Source organism: Pempheris klunzingeri, chromosome 17, assembly GCF_042242105.1.
Source record: "Pempheris klunzingeri isolate RE-2024b chromosome 17, fPemKlu1.hap1, whole genome shotgun sequence".
Taxonomy (NCBI): domain Eukaryota; kingdom Metazoa; phylum Chordata; class Actinopteri; order Acropomatiformes; family Pempheridae; genus Pempheris; species Pempheris klunzingeri.
In genome coordinates this window covers 4,840,893-4,860,243 of record NC_092028.1, presented here as the reverse complement: position 1 = coordinate 4,860,243, position 19,351 = coordinate 4,840,893, and the positions used below count along the sequence as shown (strand labels likewise).

The window sequence follows — 19,351 nt, the reverse complement described above, 5'->3', positions numbered from 1 at the left end:
CATGGTCCTGATATGTGCTAACAGTGTGTAGTGTGCAAAAACATCAACACACACATGTAACTAACAGACACATATGTTCCAAGCATGCACATACCCAATTACAGACATACATACAGAGGGTGGACAAAATAATGGGAATGCATTTCACAGGTGTTCATGGTATTCTGTCCATCCTCCTGCACCTCTAGAATGTGTTACACACAGACACACATATAGATACAGCAAAAAGTCCTCACAGAACTTGATTGTATTTCAAAATAAAAGTATTCTCAAAGCCTAAAACTATGCCATGCTCAGTGACAGACATAAATACACATCTCATTTCTCCCTCACTCCCTTCCATTATTTTGAGTGACAGCTCAGCATCACCATGAGGCTCACTCCCTTCGCCATGAACAGCTCTCTCTTGTGGCACAAAGAACATATCAATGTGCGAAGAATTGCCTTGATATATAATCCACCGATTCTTCTCATTCACACCTTCAAAGTACAGCTGTAGCAGAAGCAGTCCCCTTCATGCATTTATCCTGCATCTGTACTGCAGAGGTACTGCAGAGGCTGCTGCAGCACTTCCATCTGCGCTGATGTTGAAGTGACTACATTTACTCTACTGTAACATAAAAAAGTATTTGTGACTGTTTTTTGTGAATTGTGGTCAAATGATGCAATATTAAGATTCTGCATGAAGAGTCCTTACTGAGGTGGGTTATTAACAGTCACTCACAACAAGCATGCATGATAACGTTGGTCTTCTGCTTGTACTGTGCTCTGTGCTCAACACAGCTGAAACAGTTCTTTGTGTTTAACTGTGTACATACAGTTTCATTTCAAAACACTGTTCTTTATTGGGACTACAGTATTACCTGTCATTTTGGACACACAGAGGACCCCGAATACAGATAACTTTACTGTTGCTCTATTTTCTTTTATTATCAACAAATCCCATGGAAAAACAGAGTAAGACTTGCACCAGTTGTTTGTTCAAATGGCTTAAATCACATGTACTTGCCTGACAAGGATATTTAAAGGTATTTATATCAGGCTTTGATACACACACAACACTTGTTAATAGATACATTCAATGTTGACTCTCATCCTTTAATTTGATTTGATGAGTTGACAATAAGAAAAATACAAAACACCATCATCCTGATAGAGTTACCTGACTGATCATGTGCTTACTGGAACTTTTTTTGCAACACTAATGTTACAAATGTGTATCTCTGTCTCTGGGTGTCTTGTTTTGAAATGAAACACTTCATGTGTAAATTTGCAGTATTTTGAATCTGATCTGGCAGAACATGCAGATCAGATAAGTGTCATTCTGTCACCACATCAGGCTTCTTCATTGTTTTTGCTCAATCTGTCTCTTTCTCACTCTGTCACTCTATGAATCTCACTCGGTAGTTTACTTTTCTCACTTTTCCATGCTGTAATTCATTAACTATTCATTCTTTTCTTTTTCTCTCCCCATACTGGTCTTTCTCATGTCTTCTCTCATGTTCACATTTGCCCTCCTCCTCCTCCACTCACCCTGTTCCCCTAATGCATCTTCTTCTCCCTGTTTTCCTCCTCATCCTCATTGCCCTGCTTGCTGTCTGTCCCCTCGAATGGTTTTCCCTTTCCGATCATTTTTCCTCTCCATTTTCCTGCTCTCATCTTGCTGACTGTCACCTTGACCTTCTAAAATTATTCATTTTGTTTTCAAATATAACCCCTGACCTCTCACACCCTATAAACTCCTCTGTACGCTCTCCACATGGTATTTACCCCAACTCACACACACACAAACACACTCCAAAATACACACACAGACGGCTCAGAGTCCAGCAGTGTGACATCCTCCCTGGGAGAGGAATGGTTCAAGCCGGAGGGGCCTCTGCTACAGCAGGAGCTCAGTGTTAACTCCACCTCCTCGTGGATCAAACCATAGAAACACAGAGGTAAAACATCCACACAGCACCAAGCAGTGAAAAACATGTCTGCTGCCTGAGCTCAGTGGGAACCTTTACTGAATGGACTGACCAAAGATTACATTAGATTAAACTTGATCATCAGAGTGAATTAATTGATTAGAAATGATTAGATAAAACCACATTAGATTAGATTAGATTAGACTAGAGTTTAGTTTCATGTTACAATACAGGATCACATTGGGCTAGACTAGAATAGATAAAAGATTAGACTAGACTCAATTAGACAAGGCTGAACTAGACAAGACTATATTAGATTAGAACAGACTTTATTAGATTAGACTACAAAAGGCTAAATTAAACTACACTAGACTAGATTATAATAGAGTAGATTTGATACTTTAAAAACTGGAAAAATATTAGAGTAGCCTAATATTAGATTGGTAAACTGGAGTAAATGAGATATAATTAGATTAGATTAGATCATTTGAAAATACTATTATTAGTTATTAGACCAGATTAGATTAAATTAATTGATCTTAGACTAGGCCAGATTAAACTAAACAGGAGCAAGACAGGAAACACAAGACAGCATTAGCTGAATTTGAAGGAAATGTACTTTACAGCACATGCACAGAATACGTCCGTAGTAGTTAAAGAACACAATGACAATCAACACCAAAAACTCCTGACACACAAACACACACACATACACACATTTTTTATATCACTACAATTTACAAACACAGGTTGAATGTACATAGGTGCATGCAGGTTGCTTGTTATTGTAAAGCTTTTAAGTGTGATTCAGGAACATATGGTGAATAATATTGGTGAATAGGGTGGGGGGGCACATGCATGGTGTGTGTGTGTGTGTGTGTGTGTGTGTGTGTGTGTGTGTGTGTGTGTGTGTGTGTGTGTGTGTGTGTGTGTGTGTGTGTGTGTGTTTTGTCACCCACAAAGAATATGACATGCCCATTTTATTTGATTCACAAAGGATTCATTTCAATCACCATTAGTATTTTACTGTTCATTTCTCAATTTAGTAAATGAATAATTATAATCATTTGCATATTGTACATGATGATTATCTATTATTTTGAAAATAGCTCTTATAAGCATCCCCTTGTACAGCAGCAACTCAAATTACATATCAACACAGATATACAGTATATTGAGTTATAGTTATGTCTCAATTTTGCACACACAATTGGACTTTTTTTTTGGACAAAAAATGATAAATTCTACATTGTTTTTGAGAAATTATTATCACTTATTATCATTACTATCAAATAATTGTTGAAATGTATTTATTTATTTAGAATTTCTAAAATGATGATTGGGTGATGATGATGAGAGGGCCACATTTGTAAAAGTGAGAGAAGTTACTGATGTGCACTTCTTTGGATGATAGCAGACATGCAAATGCATGGGAGTTTTTTTTTTGTGATAATTTCTCTACAAAATGTAAATTAATAAATTGATGATACATTTATAGTATGAATAAAATACTATAATAATATCTATACTGTGATATGCACACACACACATCCTAGCACCACTTGAACAAACTGATACACTGTGTGAGTCTTGACTGTGTGTGCATGGCTGTATGTACTGTTCATCTGTGTGTGTGTGTGATTGCAAGCGTGCGTGCATGCGTGTGTGTGTGATAGAGAGAGAGAGAGAGAGAGAGAGAGAAATGCCTTCCCTATCTACACCTACAGTATGTGGTATCCACCAGTGAGAACAGGTCATGGGGTCAGAGTGGGTCCAAAGGTTAAAGCTCACAGTGCGGGTCCATGTCTGATGCGTGCTGTTGCTGTTGTTGTTGTTGTTGTTGTTGTTATTTTGTTGTTGTTGTGTTACTGTCTCCTTCCCCAGGTTGTGTCAGGTCATGCGTTTGTACGTTGGCTCTTGTTGGTCTGTGTTACACTATCCATCTGTCGTTTGTCTGTCTGTTTCTCTATTTTTTCTTTCTTTGTTCCTGTCTGTATGTCCGTCCTCTTCTGTGTGTGTGTGTGTGTGTGTGTGTGTGTCTGTATTTCGTGTGTAGCTGTCTTCCCCTCCTCCTGCTCCTCCTCTTCCTCCTCCTTCTCCTCCTCTCACCCGGTCTCTTCTCACTCTGGTACTTACAGATAGGGGGGTGCCACGAACCAAACAATCACCATCATGCCACCCCCCCCCCCACCCCCTACCCCGAAAGCACTTTGGTGTCCACGGTCAACCTTGCTCCAAATGGGCCAGGGGGGTCTTATTTCCAAACTGCTTTTGGGGAGATGGTGCCTGGTCTTTCCATAATTTATATGTGGACAAAACTTTATGCTACGACTGCTTTTGTCTGCACATTCTACCGTACAGTGGACTCAGCGTCTTACGAGATCAATCAAACCATATTATCGGGAATTTCTTCAGTATTTTCTACCAAAATACTGAGTGAGTTTTTCACAAAATATATAACAAAAGTATGAAAAACAGAATCAAACTAAAGGAATAAATGGGGACTCAGTTAAATGTGTTTGTTTTGGGATGGGTGCCAGAGTGAAAGCGGCTGCTGCGCACTGGTTGGCTCATTGCTCCACCAGGCCAGTGAGAGCTGGTTGCTGATTGGTTGGTTGGTCGGTTTCCTCTGTCCTCTCCTCTGGAACTGAGCTCAGGTCAGTTTTTACAGCACAGCCCACAGAAAGCACCTATTTGTTTTACAGCACACTTGGCTCCAACCATTGCATTATGGGCCCGGGCTGATTGGATCCTTTGGGGAACAGCTTTGAATATCTGACTTACAAAAAGCTTTTTAAAAAGTTCCCGTCACACTTTCTAATGAAAGCCATGTGTTTTGTAGCTGAGTGTGTCTGACTGTGTCAGGCTGGGCTGGAACACTGACTACTGTAGTGCTTCGAAGATCTACGTTAGCTAACTAACACGACAGCTAACGCGTACTCTTTATAAGTGCAAAAACACACAAGATCTTGCAGGTTCTTTGAACGACCAGCAGATAGCTGAACAGGCAGGGAAACAGACAGACAGACAAATGTTTAATCCCAAAAAGATGCACTCACACACATCCAGGTAAGTATTGGAGCAACTTCGAAGGGCTGTAGTGACCAGCATAGTGGTGGCACTGTTTGCTGTGCTGTGATGGCCTCTTAGCTTTCTGTCTGCACTCTAAAAGCTTTCAATGTTTGTTCCAATGCTATTAACTGACTACCTCTGGGAAAAAGTGTTTGCTTTATTTATCTTTTCTCGAGTTATCTTCTCACATTTGCCATTAGCCAAGTTTCTTGGCAAGATAAATCAAGCATACCTTAAGAATTTGCAGTCACAAGCATTTCAAAATGGTCGCCGGGCTTTTGCTTTAGAAGTGCCACCAGGGCTCTCTTCCAATCCCTCTATGACACTCCTCTTTCCTTCCTCTCTCCCTCTCGCTGACATTATCACAGATTGTGTTGTACTTGGATGGGATTAATTACAGATCTTAATGTCACTGCTGTCACTGTAATCCAACATTCCGGATCTGTGGTTGCGATGGGCGGGAAGAACGAAAGACCCGAGCATTTCGAAGGCATTCCGAAAGGGCAGCATCGCATTGTATCGCTCCTTTTCCCTTCTGTGCAACTTTTTTGCTCCACTTCTTCTGCTTTTTTTTCCTGGCTCTTGGTCCTCTGTATGAGCAAGCAGTTGGGCAGGGGCGCAAGCTGCTACTTGTGCTTCAAAAAGACGGAAATATGATGATAAAAATGATAGCACTGTAACAAAAAAGCGTGGCATTGCGAAACTCCTCAGCATCCACTTTTGCTTCGCCCCTGCCAGAGGGATTCCTGTTTGTTCCTGGTATGTAGCTTGGTCGTGGTTTTATGTTGTGAAATGCAATACTTTGACCTTTTGGTGATCCTGGCTCAAGGGCACAAGTCACAGGAGGTCAAACAATTAAGAGGACCTTTTTCGCTCGTACTTTGTTTCTCTCTTTGTCAGCCTGGCTGATTATCTATCTATCTATCTATCTATCTATCTATCTATCTATCTATCTATCTATGTTAGTGTTAGAAATGTGATGATATGTTTTATCATTTCAAATAATTCTTTCACCTCATTGAAATTGTTATTTTTTGGTTTAGTATGTTATTTTTGGTCTTTTATGTTTGAATGTCATGTTTATTTTATCATTCCTAATCACTCTGTCTTACTTTCCAAACCTTTGATCATTACCCCATAATCCCTCCACTCACTCTCTCCCTCTATCTTTCTCTCTCTCTCTCTCTGTGTCTCTTTCTTTTCGCTCGCTCACTTTCTCTTTATCTCCTCGCTGTTGCTACGGAAACAGTGGACAGGGGAATTCTGGGACTTGGTGCAGCAAAGCATTTTGGGTCAAGGCTTGGTGTTTGATTGCATTATTGATTCATATCAATACAGTGGGCTGCATTTCACTCACCACCCAGTGAAGCTAAGGGAAACAAATGGTTAGACAAAGCTTTTGTGAGGTAAACAATGGCAGCGTGCAACGTTCAAGGACAATCTAAACCAAAAGGAAGAAAAGTGCCAAGCAACACAATATGGGTTTAAGGAGAAAGATGTGATAATTCATGCTTGGAGAGCCAAGCCCCAGCATGTTACTGTAGGTACTGTAGGAGAATTTCTTAGATTAAGTACCTACATTAACAGTAAACCAGTAATCTCAACTGATATTTATATTCAGTTGACTTCATTCATAAGAGGTGAGCCCTAACCCTGTAAATGGGAACGGCAAATGTAAATGTAAAGTTACTTTTTAACCAGCTTGTCTGCTGTCACACAAACCGTTTTACATTTGTATTTTTAAATTACAAACTTTTTAATCGTGCACACTTAAACTCACTGGTGTTTTTACAGACTCTCTGCATACTTTGAGGCTCCATGTGAGTGGTAGAAAGATTCCTCCAACAGAAACAGCTAAATATCATGTTCCAAAATGGCCGTCATTCTCCGATCCAGTGCCCTCCATGGTTTGGTTACGTTTAGGCAATCAAAACTACTTGATTAAGTTTAGGAAAAGACCTTCTTGATAAAAGAAAAACTAAGATTGACTGTTGGTAGGTGATGGCATATAAACACCTGGTTCGACACCACACAACAAACAACACCACCTTCCACTGGCCAGGTTTTGCAGTATTACAATACCATCATTATTTATATGGTCACCTAAGGTTCTTTGTCGATAAAACATAGACATTGACCAGTTATAGGGTTTAAACAAATTACCACGGCTACCATTTTTGTTAAGGGGCTAGTTTCACCCCACACAGATTCCCAGAGATAAGCGTCCATTCAGGGAAAATGAAACAGCAAATATGGCTTATTTATGGGGTATAAATAGTTTTTAGTGTAAATGGTTGAAAATAAGCAAATAGTGAGTAACTGAAGAAATACACTGAGCAACACACCAAATCACAATCTGAGCACAGTCACTGTAGGAACACATTCCACCCATCCAAAAACTGTGCACCATTACTGTGGACAAACAGCATATCATTACTGCAGTGGCATAGTGACACTGAACGATGGGAAGAATGGGCATCTGGCCTGATGATGGTCAACAGTCACCCTGTCTGATACATGCAACACACATAGATTCAGATATCAGTTTAGTTAAGGCAGCAATGCTAATGAGCATATACTCAAAGAGCGTTTATAAACCTTTGCATGTAGAATCTGTCTGAGTTGGAGAGAAAACGTGACAACAATGACAGCATGGTGTTTTTTAGGTAATCTAGCAGAGTCTCCAATGGAGTGCTGAGCCAGACTATTATTCTTACTTTCCCAAAACAGACAATCCCACAATCATTGTCCCACTTTACACAGCTGGCCAAGTGTGGGAGGAAGAACGGGAGGGAATATTGAGAGAATTTTGCTGGATGCCAAAAAATATACATTTGGTAATCTGGGTGGTTGGCAAATCACCCAGTAGCAACATTATGGTCTGGCAGTTGGCCATCCAGAACAGGTATAAGCCTACCACAACTCTGTCTTTGTGTGACTCTGCAGCTTGTTATGGTTTCTTGCTGTCTCAGTACAAAACTGGATAAATGATCAGGGAGAGTGCCCTGCCTGCTAGAATGCAAAGAAGAGAACGCTGCCTGCTCTCCTTCAGAAAAGAAAAAAAAACCTGCAGAGAGGTAGGTCTGGAGTAAACGTTGGTGCAGTGCTAGTGCCTCCAAAGGCCAAGATGGCACATTACACCCTCCCCCCTGACTGCATTAGTTTCAAAGGCAGCAGACATACTCTGCATTATGAAACTGTACACGTCTATCTCCCCTTTCGTTGGGAAACCTAATCAGTGAGTGGGTGGAGGTCGAATAAAGGAATGAAATGTTGCATTAATCACTCCCTTGCTTTGTGTTTCACGCTCTCGCTGACTGCCGTCCTGTCTCCCCTTGTTTTTTTTCCTCTCATAATTCTCTTTCTCTCTGTCTTTTTCTCCCTGTCCTCCTCCTCCTTCTCCTCAGTAGAAATAGTATTGATTCTCTTCATTGACAGACAGATACCATTGGCCTGAACTGACTCTTGAGTCTTACTGAGAGGCTCATTGATGGAAGGAGATATTCTGCGCCATAACAGAGTGGAGGACACCCCCTCTCTCTTTCTCTCTCTCCCTCTCTCTCCTTTGAGTTCTACCACACCAACATGCAATTTTATACCACCTTAAATGTACTTTATTTTCCCCAGGTTTCCTTCTGTTTATCTCTCATTCACACACATCCTGTTTTTCTTTCACTGTCCTTCTCTCCATATCATGATCGATGGCCTTTAGGCTGGTGTTTAATCGTTATTGGTGGTCAGAATTCCCTGAGGCCTATTGTATTGCACTCACATTATTTTATTTCCTGAGTGCTACTACAACAATTGAATCACAACAGTGTCAAGAGGAGAATCATGTTGACCGAGGAAAATGTAAACTTTTTCATTATGTGGATTATGTGTACAGAGCGGAAATTATGAATTTGAAACCGTGCAACTACAGTTCTACTTCTGTCAGGGGTGTCTAGAGAATTGTCCCCAAGTGACTATAGAGTTCGGTAAGGATTGGATCAGGGTTGCTCATGCTCAAAACTAGCAATGATCTCCTAAAAGACTGTAGCAGGGCTGTAGTATACAGTACACTCTCATCAATCTTGAACCTATTCTACAGTAGTAATGTAGGATGTTCCAAATAAATCCTCGGTTCAGTGTTGGACCCATAAGCACAACAGTAAACATGTAAAAATGTGTATTTCTATCGTGGCTGAGAGACCTCAGCACTCTACACACACAGACACACTACAGATAGTAGTGCAAGCAAATACACTTAAAATAGATGAACCGCTCTGGTGGTCAAAAGCAATTCCTCCTAGCGATGTTCTGATACAACTGGAGATATTAGATAGAATCCTAATTGTTCAACATTTAGACTACCATGGAAACTCCACTTTTTTATGCAACCTGCACAGTTTCTATATTTGTTAAACACTGGATGCAACTTCAGTAAGTAAAATTTACTAAAATAAAATGAATGATTTGTCTTTATATGGTTTTCTACTTATACTTTTATAATGTTTTTTATTTTCTGCCCTCGCCCCTCGTATCTTAGTCATAACTTTCATTAAGGGAAATATCCATTTTGTGTGTTTGGGTAAACAGGACCTTCACTATTAGATCATCATTAGCGTGGTAGGATCTGTTCAGGTTCTACTGCCTGCTTCATCCTTCTAAATGTTCTGCATGTGCATGTGTTTTCCATGGTTTGTATATTCATCTGTGTTTTCAAACTGTAATCTTTAATGTGTGTCTCTGAGGTCTTCTGACTTAGCGATGAGACTCTTTTCTTTCCTATATTCTACTGCTGTGGATGTGTCTTTCCTCTTTGTCTTTTTGTCCTCTTCTTATCTCAGTTTTGAATGAGCTATATCACGTCACACACATACATGTTATATGGATGTATGGATGTACTTTTTAACCTTTGGTTCAATGTGTTGATATTGCATTTGTATATGTCTGTATTTCATGCAAATATTATGTCTTGACAATCTTAAATCCACATGTGGTTTCAAGTGAAATTCAAGGTGTGTGTGTGTGTGTGTGTATGTGTGTGTATGTGCCTGTGTGTGTGTGTGTGTGTGCGCCTGTGTGTGTGTGTTTTAATCAATATGTAAAAAACACTTTATCAATAATTTCCAAAGAACTAAAATAATTAGCATTTTGCTTAAAAGTGAAACACATGTTGATGTATTTTTTTGCATGCAGATTGTTGTTGGGATAATATTTGCCCTGGTTGTTCACTTGTGTGTACTCTTCCTCGCCCCCAAGTCCTCCACTTTCCCACCTCCCTCCTTTGCCTCCCTGTGCTCCTCCTTCCACCACCACCCTTCCGTCACTCTTCATTTTCACATGTTCCAGATAGGTCTAAAAAAGTATTGAAATAAAAAAACAAGTCTGGTCATTGTCTGTAGTTTTTCCCATGAAAAGACCAAACCAACAATGAATGAATATTTCTCTATCATAGAACTCCATTGTTGTCATTGTTCCACAAATACTTACTATGGCACCAAATATAGATTAATCCGCAGCTGAAAATAGTCCTCCTGTTTTTATAAAAAACTGCAGTTGTACAGCTGTTACAGTCCAGCTGTTTTAGAACAGTGACGACGTACTTACAGTAGGCACAGCAGCAACATTTGAGCTAAGTGTTGTCTTTATGCTAAACATCTTCATGCTCACATGAAAATGTTAGCATGCTGATATTATGAAGTTATGGTTAAATAGTCATATGGTCGCATCTTAGTTTGGCATTTTAACAGGCTAATATTTGCTAATTAGCACTAGAGACAGTTATGATGGTGATGGTGATGGGAATGTCGTTCGTTTTGCAGGTATTTGGTCATAAACCAAAGTAAAGCAACTCCAAATTATTTTTATAACCTGATAATGGTGCTAGATGAAAGTTATCAGAATTCATCCTAAGGGGATCAGGAATGTCTGAACCAAGATTAGCGACAAACCATTAAACAGGTGTGAAGGCATTTCAAGCAGAACCAAAAATGTCAACTAGAGGAAAAGTCAGAGGATCACCAAAGTCATATAGAATATGCCTGGGAGCCATGAATGTCTAAAACTGTGCCAAATCATCTAGTAGACATTGAGATAATGTCACCCCTTGCTGGCACTAGAAACACAAAGTCATTGGTATTTTTTTAACCAAAGTTACTGAATTTCAAAAATAGTTGGTTTTGGTCTTTTCATAAGATTTATTGATAGTAAAAACATATACAATAACCCCAGAGTTAGCGTCAAACAAATTAAAGTTCAGTTTGTCACATAGAGTCAGTAGGTCTCTAATTATTAAAGCAAATATAAATGAAATACTGACGCTCACAGGTCCTTCACACTTGCGGTGTGTGCAATCACAATGAACTCATCCCATTCCATCCACTCTCCCCGGTTCTTCTCATTCCTCCTCCTTTTCCCATCTTTCCTTGTTCCTCCCTCCTTTTCCTCCTCCCTCATGTCTCCCCATCCCATTCTAACACTGGTGTATCCATCCCATCCTCAGGCTATCCTCCTCAGTCTCTCCCCCTGCGTTGTGTTACTAAAGTCTGACTGTTCGGAGGTATGTACATCAGCCCCCATCACGGCACAGCTGACAGATATGCTGCTACACTGTAAGCGCTCACTGAGCTTCTTGCTTTGGCTTTGGAGAGAATCAATCAGAAACCAACGTTTTGAAAACACAGAACTGTTCTGTGGTCACAAATACCCTCATTGGTTGATTCAATCAAGCTATCTTGGCTTAATAGCTACATGCTTTTATAGGCTTAGTTCAAACCTGGATCACAACTCAAACAACTAGCCAACCCTAGTTAAGTGGGATTGTAGTATCAGCTGCACTAATTCCATTGCATATTACCTTTCATTTATTTACTTTGATTTTGCTCCACCCAGCCAGACTTAAAGGGGCTTTCCAAGTGCTAAATAAAGTACCCCTTTAACTCTACAAATGATGATACTCTTGCCTGGAAAATAGTCCAGACTAGAACCTCGTGTCGAAGTACAGTTCAGACAGGCCAGGCAAGTTGGTCTGGAATCTATTTAACCAAAGTCCATTTTAATTTTACTCTTGACAAATTGTTTTATTTATTAGCAGTTAACAAAAATCAAAGACATGCTAATCTTTCCCTGTATAATAATAATACTACTAATAATAACAATAATAACACCAACAATAATAGTAATAATAATTAACCGTTAATGATTAATAAGATTGTTGAATTGAATAATAAGATTGGCTGAAGTCTGGGATGACTAAAAGGAGCAGCAGCAGCATCTCAAACAAAAGCACACAGCAGGAGTGTGTGCAGCACTGTGAGTTGCACGAGACCGTGGCAGCCCTAAAACACAGGTAACATCAGCAGAATCATTTCGTCAGAATCATTGGATGTGGTGTGAAAAGAGTTGAGAAGTAACATAATTATTACTGGTACATATGGTGGCTCAAGTTAGATCAAATGAAGCACTGGAGCACTGAAATGGACACCTGTTACAGCAGGTGAGTCCATCAGCCGTCAAGTCAGAAGCCCTATGTAATAATTAGGAAAGGAAATGGTTTTTATGTGCATTGCTCTGGCTTCAGTTCTATCAGTTGTTATTGGATGGAACTCACCAAAATAAATGCTGAGATCTCATGAAGACATTGTTAAAGAAATGTGAGCTGTCAGACAGGTTGTACATTATGGAAGCTAAACAGTAAAATCATCCAACTCAGCCTTTAAATACTGAATATCTGAACTAATTTGGACAAGAGTTGGATTAGTGTCTGATCAGAATTCATAGGTTTGTTTAAATGTAATCTCAACTGGATATGAGGCCTAGAGAGCAGAGAATGGTTTCCACTTAGCACAGGGAACACAAGGATGATAGTGGCTTTTATTTTCATTTCTGTAAACTCATCTCTGTCATGTGTGGCGCACTGACTCTAAACACAGGACAAACTAATAACAAAAGTATCGATCACTGAGTCATTTACGTAACACAGAGTTATACTGTGACCTTAAAACTGCTGTTTCTTCCTGCAGCTTCAGTGCTAAACCATCCACAGTCTTCTTAAAATCTGTGGTGCAAATGACAAAGCGTGAGTCTTGACACACTTTGCTGCAAAGGTAATCACATTACTGTAGCAGTTCCCAGAAACGTTGTGCAGTACATGATTAAAGCCATTCGGTCAATGAAGACATCCCATCAGATGAAGCAGCGGGATAATACAAGATGAAGTAGCTTCAAAGGCCCCGAGCACAAGACACATTAAGTGGCAGATCATAGCTGAAGCCGCCTGATGCTGCATGTGCTGCTGAGCAAACTGCAGAGAGGCACTCATTATAGATGCTAAGCACCGTTCAGCTCAGCTTTGTATACAGTAAGAGCCACGCAGCCACTGCATTTGAATCTATAAAGCAGTGGGACATGTGCTGATACCGAATGTGTCTTGCTTTTGTTTGTCGATCTTTTTTCTTAGTGGTAAATGTTGGTCAGGCTGATCTGTGCTCCTAATCAGAATCATATTCACAAGATCTGTGATGATCCGTCCTGATCAGGGACTACAGGTCACAAGCTGCTGCTGTATGTTAGAAACTGTAGGTTATTGATCCCAATCAACCGCTCAGTATCTGTGTGTGTGTGTGTGTGTGTGTGTGTGTGTGTGTGTGTCGCAATCAGCTAAGAGCCGCAGTGCTGCTGATTTATTCCTGTGGTTACAGGCCTTGACGTTGCAAACACAGCTATTTAAACAGAGCAGAATGTGTGCTGTTACACAGTAAACATGCACAAATACACAAACACAATCCCAGATACACAAAGCATATATGAAGCTGACATGACATCGGTCATTCATTTCAGATTGATATTCTGAGTGATACACACACACACAAACACATGCTGTTTACTATTTAAACTTAGCGCACACACTTGTTTGAGAAAATGAGACACCATATTTGCTGTTTTCATAAGAAGAATGTAATGCTATATTAATACTCTGCATTTTAACCCACATGTGCCACATACACACAGACACACAGACACACACACACATACAGCACATTGACTAGCCAGGCCCTTAGAACATGGTGACCCAGATCTGTCTCTGTGGTATCCAGTACCCAGAATGACTCCTGAGGTTTGAGGAGTATCTTACATCCTACATTCATTCTAATCGGCCAATTCAGCAAAAGCACCACAGACTTCATACTATAGTACACATATATATTGTACCATACCATTATACCAGTAAATCAGTTTGTGTCCATTGTCAAAATGATCAACCTTCTCAACAGGATTTTCAGTTGTGCCTTTTTGCATCCAAAAATAAACTGCATATCCTGCATCCTTCTGACTTCAGCACATGATCTGTATCTTAATGCATGATCTGGATAATAATGTCTGATCATGAGCCTTTGCATTTACTCCTGTTATTCCCATGTCCCTTTTATTTATATACAGTAGCCCAATATGACAAATTTGTACAGCACAGCAGAGCCTTGATTTGGATATGGAAGGACTCCCCCCAAATAAAATGTCAAAAATGGAAAGCATTCTTGGATGTCACCATTCTGAAGTCATTGTAATTGGATCCCTATATACAAATTAGGTAGGCAAACAAATATTACCTGTTTTAAATCAAGAAAAGTGAGGATACTCTCAAGGGACCACTGCAACATACAAGGCGAGACCCATAGGCATGCAAAGGCTACTTTTTGGTAGTTGACACAAGGTTGATCATAGTTGTCATGGAACTGCACACATTCAAATCTCTGTTTGTCTGATGGTTTTAAGGACTCCTCCATGTTGGCTTAAATGTTGAGATTGAAAGTCATTCTTGACCTTGGAAACAGCAATCTAACTCTAAGGACCATTCAAGCTCTGCTCCTACCGTTTGCAGTAGTACCAATGCTTTTCAGCAGCCTTGCTAACTTGACTAACATTACTTCTACTCTAAAGTGTGGACATAGTCCAAAAGCGAATGCACACACAGCATTCAGAGACGTCACAGACATAGAGGACAAAATGTAGGTCACAGGGGCAGGGACATGGATGCAGAAATGACAGTCAAGTCAGGTTTTTTTTTATATAGCTCAAATTCACAAATCAAAATTTGTCTCAGGGGGTTTTACAATTTGTCGAGCATACAACACTCTGTATCCATTCTGCCTGCAAAGACTAATATTACCTGGAGCCTCTATTCTGCACCGGAGATGAACGGCAGGCAGCAGAAGTCTGCTCAGAGGACTCATTTCTAACTCTACACCAACACATTTTTTTAATCTTGAAAGTTGTACTCCTCAGACCCAACAGATCCTGACTTAAGTGACACCACTTAAGTACAATTATCAGACTTAACACAACTCTGTCTGGAGCTACTGGTCAGACTGTACAGATGTCATGTACACTCATGGCTGAGATCTGATCAGAATGTGGGCCAGATCTGGTCTGGCTGACGCATTCTGGGCATATTCATGTAACATTTTCACATTCAGATTGTGTGTTAATACGGGATGTAAAACTGGGTCCTTGTCATTGTTAGAATCCATTGTAACTAACCATGGGCTACAGGGCTACAGAAGGTGAGGTTTGTTGCTTAAAAGATAGATTTTGGGGGGTTAATACAACAAGACCCTCAGAGATCATCAAGAAAAAGCACACCAGCAAACTTACCTCTTATCCAATCCTGTTCCAGAAAGCTGTGAGATGAGGTAACAGCTCTCTCAGCAGAATATTTTACAAAGTACTGTTCGGTGTGTTTGCCCTTGCATGCGGGTGTCACATGAATGTCTCACTTCCTCTTTATGCAACTTTAGTTTCTGCAGAGTTGAAACTGATTCCAGAAAAACCTCACAAGGGCAAATCCTTTCTGAGAGTCGCTGATGAGTAATTAAAAACTCTGGTGTATCATGTGTTGGAGGGTTATGTAGGTATTGATTTGTAGTTGTTTATTGTTGTAGCCCTCGTGATGAGGGAGCAAAGCAAAGATGCCCTTTAGATACTTTACTGTCAGCTCATCTCTCGACTGTCCAAGGACAACATGTGTTTTTACACGTGGCTGCTAAAAGCAGCGATAACAACACGTGAACTCGGACATCACTACATTTGTGTCTTGAGAAATGACAGTGACAAAATTGCTAAAGCAGCAAGTTGTGGCAATATTCAACCACAGACAAGGGAATCCATCATGGTAGAGCATAATGCCAACGTTGCTCTTGGAAATGGGTACACAATAACCCCTGTGACTTAAAGAAGCCCTTCTTTGAATGTATTGATGCTACACAACAGTGACAGTGTTATGGGAGTGGGGGTGGTATCTTGCTATACAGTAACAATAGGGAAATACCCATATGTGCAAAGTTTTGAAGTTGTCCTCAGAGCAGGAGGTATAAAAACTGAAGGGCAGCTTTACCAGACAGCTAGAGAGAAAACAACACTGTATTACACAAACACAAGGGGCTATATTTGTGATATGACAACCAGATCCATGAGTTTGAAGGTCATTTTCAAAAGAATGGCTCCTCGATTAAACACAGAAATAGATAAAAATGGCCTCTTATTTCTTATTTCCTGTAGGATGTTGCTAGCTGATCAGCTGTATTGTAAGCTAACGCTAATGCTGCAAGAAGAGTTCACTGAAAACGCCCTCTCCAGCTGAGAGAGTTAACCAACATGCTGATGTTAGCAGCTGGCAGATTAATCTTTCCATAAACTTTTGCTGTGGTGTTTTTGGTTTTGTAAAAGGCAAAAGAGACACCACACTCCACACTCCACACCAACCTTTTGATATACTGATTATGCCACAGCTCCATACACACTGCATGTGGAGAAATGAGGGGCCTGCTGGGCCAAATTACACTTGCTAAGCTTTGACAGGACACTAACTCTCTGTTAGGGGGATTACAACATAATCTACTGGAAATGTGCTGTACCACATATTTGATTGGCTACACAGTGCATCGCTGGATGATTACACATCACATTGCAGCAAAAAGTTTAGCCCCATTGAACTTTTTTGCTGATTTAATCTGTGTTTTGTTGCCAGAGCCACTGGGGTAAAGCAGTGGTCTCACTGAAATGAATGAGAAGGCACCATTTTTTGAACTCTTACTACATTACACTATTATCCTACAAATCATATTCAAAAATTCAAAAATATGCTGAAGTTATTTTAGGAAATCCAGCCCTGATTTCTGTTCTGGGTGACACTCCAATCAGTGGCATTCACTTGGGACAGTTCAAGTCCCTGACAGAAATAAAAGCAGTTGATATGCACCCAGAGACAGTCAATAATTCCAGTTTACTTTGCCCAAAAAACAAAAAAAGTAAAATAACTGGTGACATTCTCTCATAATTAAGACTTTCAGATCTCATCAAGTATGATTTATTTTGTTCTATGTTTTTCATTGATATATTTACTCTGTGTGAGGTTGGGTCGTAATATAAAGAAATTCAGAGAAGATAGTTACATGTGTGGATGGATACTTTTCTTTACTATCTGAGCCCATCACAGCACAGCGCCCCCTGTGGGAGCTCCTACTGTCAGCATTTGCACTGGGATCTGTAGGATTTTTATCATAGGGCTGCCAGTAATGACAGCTTTGTCTTTGACTTGAGGGCAGACAGAAAATTATTCTGGAAAGTTCTCTTTTTTTGAAGTGTGTCTTTAGCTGTTCAGGACTCTGTGTCTTAATATGAAAATATAAATCATTCTCAAATATCAAAGTCAGAGCTACACCAATTAATCACCCCAATATTAGTTTTTCTCAGACATATCAACAACAAATCCTAAAATCCTAATTCCACTTCTTACGTATTTCTCAGGTTTTTTTCCTTTAAATGTTTGGAAACATTTTTCAAGAATAAAATCCATCTCCCATGTTAAAGCATGCTAACACACTAAACTAAGATGGTGAACATGAAACTTTAAACCTGCTAAGAATCTACATGTGCATGGCTGTGGACCTTTACACTTGTTAAATTGTGCCCTCTAAATGAAGAGAAACACATAGTTGTCACTGACCTTAGAGAGGGTTTTGTCTTCAGTCAGTCTGTCTGTCTGTCTTTCTGTCTAACTGAAACTGTCTCTCTGTTAATAGCAGCCTGTTGTTCCTTCTGGTAGACTGGCTAAACCACCTGGACTTTGAGATCAAAATGATCACTTCAGTGAAGTGAAGTTCCTTAAAGATTGGAGTGCTGACATGGAGGATTGTGTGTATTACTAGCTGCGCTCAGCTCCAGATGATTTACCCACCTGAGCTGCTCTGAGTTTCCCAAAAAATCATTAAACCTTCAAGTCCAGCTGTGTGTCTTGTTCCTGGACAATGTGTACAATGTGATGTGCTTTTGGAAATCTCAGATCAGGTAGTCCAGTGGATGTACAAGTACAAAAATCTTACGGGATGTGTTTAGATCGAGGGGCTTTGTGTACATCCACTGGACTAGTGCATCCCCCCCTCCCCCCCTATACAGTTCGTTTTGGTGCCACAGAGCGCCACCCCTAGGTGTCTAAGGGATATTGTGGCAAGTGATAGCTGATTTTCGTAACCAATATTCCTGTTTTGTCCTGTCTCTGTCTGTCTGTCCATCTGTTTGTCCCTCCGTCCATCTGTCTGTCTGTCTTTTTCTAACTTCCTCCTTTGGTCTGAAATATTTTACTTGGTTTGGGCTGGTTTTGTTTTGAGTTATTTATCTCTCTTTTTTTCAACTTTGTTTCATTTACAAATGCTTGTAACTGTAACAAATGGTTTTATATTTGCTAATTTCTAATGTGCAATGCTGTCATAACATAACATAACTGAAAATATCACTTTCCATTCAATAACATTTCCACTAACATTTCAACGTTTTGCCATGAAAACAATCATGCTGACTGTTTCATTTGCTAATATGATGAATGACTCTTCATAACCTCTGCCCTTCTACCTGTGCTTGTCATCTTCATTTAGCCACGGGTTATGAGAAGTCGCGCAGTCTCAATAATATCTCCGGGATGACGGGCGCCCCGCTGCGCCTCACCCCCATCACCAACTCCACCTTCGAGCCCTTTGAGCCGCCTGGCCTCAGGCGATGCCACTCCCCCATTCCCTCCATCTTGTAGCATAGCCGACAGGGAATCACAAACAACAAAATGCCAACAACAACAGCAACAATGAAATATAGAAATGTTTTTTTTTCTTCTTTTTTTCTGGGTAACATGTGAAGGAAACAAAAGCATCAACATGAAAGGAGTGTCTCATGGACATTTGATTCATCCTAGCTTCTCTTTCATCACCATTACTCTCATGTTTTCCTCTTGATAGAAACAATGAATTAGAGTGCTTCTGGGCACTAGAGAGTCCTATTTTAAAACCACAGAATAGCTAAACCTTACTGACTAAGCTGAGATAGACGCTTAAGCAAAT

At 40.1% G+C, this 19,351-nt stretch overlaps 1 protein-coding gene across 1 annotated transcript in view; it reads left to right on the top strand.

Moving 5' to 3' along the window:
* The window catches only part of LOC139216715 (voltage-gated potassium channel KCNC1-like), a 57,626-nt gene extending 38,579 nt beyond the window's left edge, over nt 1–19,047 (top strand). The window contains exon 5 of the mRNA XM_070847928.1: nt 18,896–19,047. Coding sequence (XP_070704029.1) covers nt 18,896–19,047 — 152 coding nt within the window. The remainder of the gene's footprint in view (nt 1–18,895) is intronic.
* Nucleotides 19,048–19,351: the final 304 nt, after the last annotated feature.